Source organism: Thunnus albacares, chromosome 20 (assembly GCF_914725855.1).
Source record: "Thunnus albacares chromosome 20, fThuAlb1.1, whole genome shotgun sequence".
Classification (NCBI taxonomy): domain Eukaryota; kingdom Metazoa; phylum Chordata; class Actinopteri; order Scombriformes; family Scombridae; genus Thunnus; species Thunnus albacares.
In genome coordinates this window covers 9,763,668-9,774,318 of record NC_058125.1, presented here as the reverse complement: position 1 = coordinate 9,774,318, position 10,651 = coordinate 9,763,668, and the positions used below count along the sequence as shown (strand labels likewise).

Genomic DNA, 10,651 nt, shown 5'->3' with positions numbered 1-10,651 from the left:
ATGATTTGGAGCACTTCTCATTTATGTTAACTTAAAAGTTGAGCATCACTCTTAATTCGTTTTATACGGTAGAAAGCTCCAGAACAAACAAATAAGTGGACCCAGGAATGAGCTAAAACTCACATTTTACACCACAACAAACCATAACTGTCACGTTGGTAGATAGAATTTATTCATTATTTTACATCAGCTATACAGTAAATGCGGACAAATGAGTGGAGCGTGACATTGTGACGCGTCAGAGTAGCATCACCTGAAAATGTACTGTTACAACACCTATAAGTACCCTGTGGTGTTATGACACGATATCTCTCACAACAACAGCATTTGCAAAAAGGTGATGATGTTGATGATGAACTTTGCTCGCTTTCTCTTTTTGTCAAAATGTGGAGGAAACAAATTCTGCTTTGCCGTCAAGAGTTAGGTACAGTAGGAGATTATAGGGAGGGCTTTAGATCTCATCCACGAAGGGTGTTTTCATGAGGTTGCCGTTGGATGCCATGGCCTTCTTGCCAGACACGAATTTCTTGGCAGCCTGGAAATAAACAGCAAGAAAGTTAATAAATTTATTAATAACAAAGCTCAAGTTTCACCCAGTAAAGCAAAGATTCAGCCCATCTTACAGTTATTATCTAACTGAAGTAATACAGTAATGCATCGACTGAGCCGAATATCTTACGTTGGCGACGTCGGTTAAGGAGACGTTGTCAATGTCTTTAGAGATTTCTGCAGAGGTGCGGTAGGATCCGTTAGCCAGGGCCTGAGTGCCCATGGCCTCCAGCAAACCCTCTGAAGTCTCCAGAGACATCAGGAAATCAGCCTTCAGCTGGGCCCTGCAGGGAAAACAAAGATGAGTTCGATATATAACGTTTAAAAAGTTAAAGGGGTTTTTTTTTGCTTATTCTGAGGTGTGATGGTTTTTCTGTGTACTGTGTCAACTATTCACTTCACTTTAAGAACATAGGAAGACTTAATGGCATAAGAGAACAAAGAATGGCACCACCAAGAGGCACCAAGTGGAAACTGTTTCATGAATGAGGACTTTGAACTGCCAGAAATCAGCTTGAGACAATTTAGCTTTCATTATGTTTCAATTAATCAGGTCTTGCAGGCAGATGATGATGATGATAGCCACCATTAGAAGGAATGAGATGCTTCTGAAGTCCGACAGTTATTTATTTAGTTATTTTTTTGTGAAAATAAAAGCCCGACCAGTACAGACCTGCACAAATCTCAGAGCAGCTATCATGAATTAATACACCCACTTCTTTCCAACAAGCAAACATTGAAATTATCTCGAACAACATGAAAGTAGTGCTACCATGGCTTCATCTCAGCTGTAGAATTGTTCCCTATTAATTTAATTTTAATCTATCATTTCAATAGTAAATTAAAGAATGTGTTGTGTCATAGTGACATTTCTGCCTGTCTGTCTGCATGTCTTACTTTGCCCGAGTGAGGTCAGCAGCTGTGACTCCACCATCAGCAACAGCCTTCACCTGGCCAACAGCAGCCTTAATCACCTTGAAAGACACAAAAACACAGAGGTTAAACAGTTTCTGGTTTCATATTCAAAAACGACTGCAGCTACATAGATAAAGAGGTGTTTGTCGTGGCTAAGAGATACTCACATCACCAGCAGCTGCAGCCTGGGAAATGGTGTAGATTCCAAACATACCAGAGTCAGAGTAGTTTGCATTGAAAGCACTGACCTGTAAAGAAAAATGTTTTTACAGGTGCTGTTGCAATTAGGATTGAACATACGTTCATGATTGAGTAACAAATATGTGATCTTGTCCTGTATTAAGATAGCACACACACACACACCTCTGCAGATACTGCAATAGTCCCGTGTTAAGCCAGGGAAAGCCCTGGTGTATGAATGAACTGTTTCACAAGTTTAAATTACAAACTGACAACCACTCACATCGAAGGGGTCAGTAGTTGCCTTGGCAACACCATGCCCCAGTTTGCTGCTGGTGTTGGATCCGCGCTTTACATGTGGACCAGCTCCCAGTAAATGCTGCAGCACACTGAAGGCCAGAGCCTCGCCGGTACCCGCTGCTGCTGACTGGCTCACCACCGCTGAGTGGACCAGACTGTTGTTGTTGGTCTGCCGAACCTCACCTGGAGAGACGCAAGAGGAGACAAAACAGGTGTATCACTTTCTTGTGTGTAACTAAAAACCAAGGACATGTGTATTGATTTTAAGCGTCATGCATCAAGTTCTGTCAGTACTGTAATTAATGGCCAGAGTGTAGAAACAGTGCAGTCTTTTAAATACTTTGGCACCATGACTGAGCACAAATTGTTATTTGAGGAAAACTCAAATATGCTGAGCAAAAAAAGCCAGCAGTGTGTTTTCTGCCTGAGACCGCTGAACAAGTTTGACAGAACTTAGATGATATTGTTTTATAGATCTTTAATTCAAAGTGTCCTGACAGTTTCTTTTATCTGTTGGTTGGGTTCTCTTAATCTGTGTTTCCCCTATAATTGTAATTTTTTTTGTAATGCCAAAAGTAGCAACAAATATCCATTCATTTGGAAATCAATAATCATTTGCTGAGGGGGCCTCTGTGCGGCGCTGCTCCAAAACATGAGTCAACCTCTGTGTTGTTGCCTGGGAAACTGTTGGTAGCATAGCTCCTTTAAGGAATAGGGCAGTGCGTGATGTGTGTGTGGTGAGTGTGAGAAAAGTGTCGGTAAATGTGAGTGGAGCAGAGGAAAAGATTAGCAGTAAGTTGTCAATCTGGCAATGAATGTAGAGTACAGGCTGCAGTGTGTCAGAAACACTGCTTAATGTTAAACAAATGTTGCTGTTTCCTGTTTTGTCCTACTGCTGCGCCAACAACTGCCCTATGGGGACAATAAAATGATTAAATGTTGAAAAGCAGCATCCACAACAATTTGGTTTTAGACCAAAATGTTCCACAGAAACTGCAAATTGTTATTTCATTGAAAACGTAAAGCATTCATTGGACAGAGGTAATGTCGTGGAGGCAGTGTTTCTTGACCTGAAAAAGGCATTTGACACTGTCAACCATGACATTCTCCTGTCTAAATTGTCTACATTCAATTTTTCAAAACAAGCAATTGATTGGTTTGAGTCATATCTTCAAACTAGAGAGCAGTGTGTGAAAGTTGACCAAGAAAAGTCATCCCTTTTGAACAACAGAATGGGTATTCCTCAAGGTTCGATCCTGGGTCCGCTGCTTTTCAGTCTGTTTATAAATGACCTACCTACAAGCTGCCCAGAGGCCAACTGCCAGCTTTATGCAGATGACACGGTCATATATGTACCAGCCAAGTCACCTAGCAAGGCAGCGGAGATCTTGACTGTATACTTGGATGATGTTCATCAATGGCTGCAAGGTAATCATCTTGTCTTGAATTTGACAAAAACAGTTTCTATGTGTTTCTCCATTAGAAAACAGGGCTAACTTGAAAATTTTGAAATCAAGATACAGAATGAAGAAATAGAGGAGGTCAATGATTTCAAGTTTTTAGGAATAATCTTAGATTCACAACTCAAATTTGATAAACATATAAAGAAGATTTCAAAAACAGTAAAGTCGAACCTTAATTGGTTCAAACTAATCAGGCACTACATCCAAAGACAAGACAGTACCAGAGCAACTAGGAGCATGGTGAATGGCAACTGTAAAATACCATATCGTACATCTAAATTTGGACAATCAGCCTTCTCCATACAGGGCTGTCAACTCTGGAACACATTACCAACTGAAATCAAATTAATTTCAGATATAAAATCTTTTACAACAAAGGTTAAGTGCTGGCTAAAAGCAAACCAGAGCTGTACCCATTTTTAGGTAATTGTATTGTAATTTTTTTTTTTTCAAACTGTACATCACAATCAATGTAATTCAGTATGTGTATTTTATTGTACTCCCATATCTGTAGTGCACTGTGGTTTTTATGATGATGAAAGCTATATATTTTAATTACACTGTATATGTAAAGCCCAAGAGTTCTCTATGATTGTAAATGCAGCCAGTGAGTCATTTTGTTATTGCAGTACTGATGTGGCCTGGTTATAATTGTCTGCTTTTATTTTTGACTAAACTACACCCACTTAATTTTGTTGAAAGTAAAATGAAAAATAAGTCAAAACAAAGTTGATCCAATTGTTTTTACAGTTGGTGTTTGTCCAACATGCAGTTTGTTAGAGTGTCTGTTCAGCTCACCTCCACGAAACTGAGCTTTGGCCCCTGTGGTGCCCACTCCACTGCGGATGTTGAGGAATTGCTCTCCAACTTGCTTCAGCACAGCATGATCAACACCTGGAAAAAAGAAAAAAGAGACATTAAGGCCTTCATAGTTCTTTGTTCATTCAATATAATTCTTTGTATGATACTTTCATGTCTATTTCCATCAATAGCCAAATAAAATCACATCAGGTTTACATCATATTGTTGTAGTATTATTATATACACATGTGTTAATAATGTAATGACTCTTACCAAGTCCAACAAGAGCCATTCTTGCACTTGTGAAATTATTCTGGACATACTGGTGCAGCTGGAGAAAAAATACAAACATTGAGAAGTGGGTTTAAATGTGTATATTACCAATATCAGTGTTAAAGAATAAATCCCTGAAAAAAACTACTCACATGGTCAGCATGGATGTTGCCAACCATATGATCTGGACAGTACAGGGAGTTGCACAGTGCGTTCTTGTAGGCCATATCATGCAGACCTTCAATCACACCTGGAAAAGAGAGAAAGAGACATGATCATGAACTACAATTATATATCCTTTAATGCTGGAGACTCCATAGAAATAGTGACTGGGTTTGGTGCATCTGTCTAATGTCATCTATTAAGTTAAGTTAAGGGCAATTCTGACAGTTATACATCTCAGTAAAACAATGCTTTACAGCATTTTCTGACACATACTGCTTGATAATCCTGCATAAATGTCTTTCTTATGGTGTAATTAAACATTAAAATAGCATCTTTGGTCATTAATCATGCTGAGCTCTGTGGTATATAAGTGGGATATATAAGAGAAGTAGTTCTATGATCAGTCAATGTGAATATTTACATGAGTGCAAGAGAACTTAATGCTCACCTATCTCAGCACTCTGTGCAGCCTGGGCCTTGTCAAGCTTCACTCTGGGTGTAAGTTCTGTCACCTCCCATGGCCGAAACTCCGGGGCTGTTGTCACGTTGATCAAATACTCCATCACTGTGTCACTGCAGATCAATAACGAAGGGTCAGAAAAAACATGTTCTGTTTACTGTGCCATCATCCTGCCCTCCTACATGAATTTCAACAAAAACAGTACTGCATGGGACATTTCTATCATGAGTCCCAGTTCAATTCTGACTCTGGCGTACAGGTTTAATAATGACTCACATGTCATCTCTCAAGCAGTCAACGGTGTAGACCATGTTCTCTCTGGATGAAGTCACACTGCAGAGGCACAAACATGCAGATATCCAGATAAGAATACTGCTCAGAAAAGACTGTACTTGAATTCATTGGTTTGTTATAAATGTTCTTGGATGTTACTGACCTCAGGCTGCCTCCTACTGCCTCAACACCACGGCATATCTTGAAAGATGAAGCTCCTTTGGTTGTCTGGAAAAAGCACAAATGCAAGTCTCACACAGAAGGCTATAATTATGCTTCAAATATATATTTGGTACATTCTCGCACTTGTGCTTTATAGCTATTTAAATACTAAAAGAAGGGCTGGAAAAAAGATCTTTTAAATATTAAATCAGCTGTTTGAATCCGCATAAAACTCAAAATACACCAAAATTAGAGAGAATGAAAACACTGGCTCTCAGTGTTTAAGAAATGTGTGAGTGGAAAGTGGTTCAAATGTTCAACAAATTAATACTACATGTGCAAAGTCTGTCAATTATAACCTCTGTAAGTTAACATAAATATATACCAACAAGGTGCAGCTGCATTTATTTCTGTAATTCTTGAGCACAGAGGGGTCAAAGCAGATGAATGACCACAGAGCTCTACAGGCTATATTGATGTATCATACCAGGCTGGAGGCCAGTCGGAGGAGGTGGGTGACCCCCTGGTTGTCAGGGGTCTCATAACGACAGCCAGCCTTGATGAACACTCCGATCTTGGAGGCTGGGGAATAGTTCTCCAGAGAGGCGATCACCAGTCCACTGGGCAGTTTGGTCACCTGGACACATATAGAGATGTCCTTTTAGTCCCATCATTACATCAAGTATATATGTGTAGATATTAAGTTAAAACATGAAGCGTAAGCCGTAGTTTATACCTCAAAGGTCTTAAGACAATTGGACATTCAGTTAGATGACTTGTAAAGACATATTACCAGTATTTTTGACATCCTACTAAAAGAAAAGAATATCTAGAGAATACAACATAACTGACAGTTTCTATAGGCAGAGCAATTAGTAACTATCTGGACCCAGCCAACCCCACAGAGGTCCCGAGAACAGCCATTCCACTCAGCAACATACATGGACATCCTGGGAGGAGTGGGCAGCCCCCGGAGAGAGCTTGACGCCAGCCAGGGGCTGGGCAAGGGACTGGCTTGTTCTGGCAGCCGCATAGAAGCGTCTCTGTGGAGAAGAGAGACAAGTCAACAACCACTGACCTGCACATCCTGCGGCTGAAACTTAACGTGTTCGGCGGCCCCGGTGAAATCCACCTTACGGGCAGCCTGGGCCGCATAAAGCCTTGTCTGGAAAAACAGAGAACATGGGAAGGCGGGACATTACAAGTAATGTGTTAATGGCTTGCTGACTCTAGGCAAGGCCAATCTGAGGAGAAAGGAAATCTGAGCATGAAAGATTTTGAAGTGATGGGATTAGTGATGTTACATTTTATTGATATGATTTCTGTCCAAATGTTTCTCATATACAACATACATTAACAAACATTTTTTATTCATTTTGTACATCCTTCCTCTTAAACATAGAGTGTAGCGGGATGCTCTATTCTGCTATTTAAATACTGTATGTCTTCTAATTCTTCATTATTGCAGTAAAACATAGAAAAAAACTGATGTTTCAGGAGTTATTGGCCCTGAACTGAGACAGAAAGACAAATGATTAATCTCACAAGGTCCATTTAGTATATGTTCTGGAGCTTTCAATCATTTCACATCTTCTTCATCAGTTGTCTTTGAAGCAAACATGAATGAAAAGTCCTTAAAGAGCTCAAAAAATGGAAATTTGAACATCTACAGTTCTATGACAACTGGGCACACTCCACCTCCTGATGAAGATCATACAATGTGATCGAAAGCTCCAAATCAGCTACTAAATGGACCTTGTGTTTTTGTTGTTGTGTTTGTTTGTTTTTTTAATTAAAAGAATTTCAGATAATATTACCTCCCATCTATGGACTTTGACAGCATAAAGCTGTCAGATATCTCGGAAGTCTGTAAATCTATGCCTGTATTTCAATTGGATCTTATTTCAGTACAAATAGGAAACTGTTATCAATGCATTTTTGTTTAAAATATGTTAAAAGACGAAGTGCCCTAGTTGTTGAGCTGAAGTTATGTGTTATTCCACCATTGGAAATTAGTTTTGTTATAAAGCACTGTCTTATGTTTTGGCCAATGTAGTAGTACACTGCAAAACCCAAGCGCCAGATAATATAGTCTGATAAAGTTGCACTTAAAGTGGAAACTTAAAGATCCCCTCAGACATGTGTTGAGATATGAGAAAACTAATCTGCTTGGAACAATGATTTGTGTCTGATATGAATTTTCCACAAAAACAGTATAATTACCACATTAATATCCTTAAAATGGCATCTGCTCCTTCTCACTCATTAAAAATCCCAGAATCTATGAATATGCAAATATTTTTCATTTCAAAACTTTAACTGCTGGATGCAAGATGTCTCCTACTTCACTGTAAAGTCCATTCTCAGTGTATGTGTACTGGAGGCTTCAAGTTTCCACATCACACTTGTGTAAGTTGAATATTGGACCAGGATTATCTTCCAAACCAGTCGAGATGTCACAAATCATGCTCAAACCTCCTCTCAAGGAATATTACTGAGAAAACATTTCCAGTAGGTTCTAACATGTAGAAAATATATTGATATCAATTACACATTTCGTTGTAGCTCCCCTGAGACTGCTGTTTAGTTATTATGGTAGGCTACTTCCTATTTGTGAGACTCTTTTGGAATAACGTGTATGTTTATCAACAGCCATATTGTACATTTTGTTGTAGTATCCCTTAAAATCAGATTTTCAGTGAGCACAGAGAAGTTAGTTGATTACTTCCTGGTATGAATCCTCAGTATAAATTGTTAATATGCTATGAATTCTTACTATTTGTTACCAGCAGTCTTGTATTGTTTTGGCTAGAGGAGTCTGAGGGGAGGGTTGGTGTGGATGATGGGGTTAAGGGGATAATATAATATGATTCAGGCTGTATTATATTAGTTTAACTTCAATAATTCCCTTTTCTCTTTGTCCCATGTCTATTTAAATTTAAAAAATAATTGAAAAATATTTTCAATTAAGTGTCAAACTCTGCACATACATCATTCTGCACAGTGAAGCTCACACATTTAACTGTAGGAACAAGAAAAGAAGAACATATTTTTGAGTGGAGGGGGACTTTTAAGGTTAGCTGTGGAGGAGATGCTCAATCATATCTAGTTACACAAACACGAAGCGAGCTTTCACCTCTAAGGTAGCTAACTGTTGGGTATTTTAAGGTACTGTAAACTGAATAAACTGGGTATTACAGGTAACGACTCGTCCTGTCTGGTGTTTATGATGTAACTTAGCTAACGTTTCCCAGTTGGTTTGGTGCTGGTTGAGCTCAGTCATCTCAGGCTTCACCGAACAGCTTCTTTACAGCTTTTTACACCGTCTGACAACCACGCAAAGAGTGAAACAGACGACGAAACGGTTTGTTTCACCGGTAAAACGACGTCCTTACCGATAACTGACTGATACCCCGGATCCCCTTCATCTCCCGTCTCTCTCTCCTTCAGCCAGGACGATGAAGCCAATATGGCCGACTTGAAAGTGCCCTACCCAGCATGCCCTGCGCGATCTTTGCTCCCAAAAGTACCGCTGAGCCAATGAGCGTGCGCCCTCTGTTGCCACGGAGATGAATAGAATGAGACAGAAGTATAAAATGGTCGTGTCTAACTGGTAACCCTAGATTTGCGAAACTGTAATATTCGAAACACATAAAATTATCGACTAATGTTACTTAATTGTCAATAGTCATAACTGAACTAGCACTTTGTTTCCACTTTTTGTTCTTTAAACTTGTTCATATGTTACTGTTGTTTGAGTTTCACTGTTGTCAATGAAGTTGCCAAAATAAAAAAATAATAAATAAACTGCACAGTAGGGATTTTTTTCCCACTTTATTAAGAACATGAATGGACATGAGACACATTCTTAGAAACAAAATGCCAGGGCAGTTCACAAACAATACACGAGAAACAGAAAGAAAATCAGACAGATAGATAGAAAGATAGATAGATAGATAAATAGATAGATAGATAGACATATCATAGACACATCATTTTCATACTCATCCAACCATTCAGTGACTCCTCGTGCCCTGTGAATTGGGGCATTGTCATCCTGGATCAGGATAGAAATGTTTCATCATAGGATAAAGGTGATGACTCAGAACAACTTTGTATTGATTTGCGGTGACCCTTCCCTCTAAGGGGACAAGTGGACCCAAACCATGCCAGCAAAATGCCCCCTACAGCATAACAGAGCCACCAGATCCCCTCACTGTAGGGGTCAAGCCTTCAGACCTGTACCAGTTTTTCCTTTAATTTGTCACCTATCTGTATAGCAGGTAATTCAATTTAGAGTTATCTTCTAGTATTCCAAACAGTGTATGTTTCCAAAATAGTATATAATGTTCATCAATATGGCTGTTGATAAAGGTATGTGTTATCCCAAAAGAGTCTCACAAAAAGGCAAAATAAGTGAACAGCAGTCTCATTTGGGGTATAACAAAATGTAGCACTGATATCATTATCTTTTCTACATATAAGCACCTACTGGAAATGTTTTCTCAGTAATATTCCTTGAGAGAAGGTTCAGCTATTGCCTCACAACTGTACCTCTTTACAAATATGATTTTAAAAAAATATGCTGTCCCAAAGTGAGGACAAAAAACAATAAAGATAAACAATACAGGCAGATAATAAAAGTTAACAAGTTACACAAAGAGTATTCTTCATATATATGGTCTGAAACATACCTATTTTTAAGAGTGAATTGTCAATAAAAAATACAGCATTTAACAAAAAATGCTGTCAATTATAGAAATAAAGATTGATTAACATTATAACATTCTATAAGATACAGAACAAGATTTTTCTGCATAGATTAATAAAAACACAAGGACATGTATTTACATGAAATACTACTAGGACTAAAATGCCAGTTTAAATTAAATCATGTACATTTAAAAATAAATAAATAAATAAAATGAAGTAGCAGTACTATGAAAACAATCAATCACATGTCCATATAGGCTTATACAAAATAGTAGAAGAAAAATTATATGAAGAAAAAACACTTGCAATGAATAAAACCATAAAAAACCCTACTTAAAGCATAAATACAATACACATTTTAATGAATAATTAATACTAGTATTATTGTGTTTATTAT

The 10,651-nt window shown here is 38.4% G+C and overlaps 1 protein-coding gene across 2 annotated transcripts; it reads right to left on the bottom strand.

Moving 5' to 3' along the window:
• Positions 1-150: 150 nt before the first annotated feature.
• LOC122970943 (cytochrome b-c1 complex subunit 2, mitochondrial) lies at positions 151-9,046 on the bottom strand. Of its 2 annotated transcripts, none has more exons than XM_044337323.1 (14): positions 8,937-9,046; positions 6,620-6,706; positions 6,029-6,178; positions 5,543-5,607; positions 5,383-5,439; positions 5,095-5,219; positions 4,634-4,731; positions 4,482-4,539; positions 4,206-4,301; positions 1,928-2,127; positions 1,632-1,712; positions 1,447-1,523; positions 680-833; positions 151-535 (listed from the first exon to the last, which is right to left on the bottom strand). In XM_044337323.1, the coding sequence occupies exons 1-14, from the start codon at positions 8,967-8,969 to the stop codon at positions 452-454; spliced, it is 1,365 nt and encodes a 454-aa protein (XP_044193258.1). In that variant the 5' UTR covers positions 8,970-9,046; the 3' UTR covers positions 151-451. The 2 variants fall into 2 exon arrangements, with proteins under 2 accessions (XP_044193258.1, XP_044193256.1); XM_044337321.1 differs by lacking the exon at positions 6,620-6,706 and adding an exon at positions 6,483-6,584 and having other exon boundaries at positions 8,937-9,042.
• Positions 9,047-10,651: the final 1,605 nt, after the last annotated feature.

Bases quoted from the DNA above. Each gene is read 5' to 3' on its own strand.
- LOC122970943 (XM_044337321.1), bottom strand. From the start codon at position 8,969: ATGAAGGGGATCCGGGGTATCAGTCAGTTATCG. The intron at 2,128-4,205 runs GTGAGCTGAACA...GCGTCTCTCCAG, and splicing joins CAAAGCTCAGTTTCGTGGAG to GTGAGGTTCGGCAGACCAAC. The intron at 1,713-1,927 runs GTGAGTGGTTGT...TTTTCTTTACAG, and splicing joins CAACTACTGACCCCTTCGAT to GTCAGTGCTTTCAATGCAAA.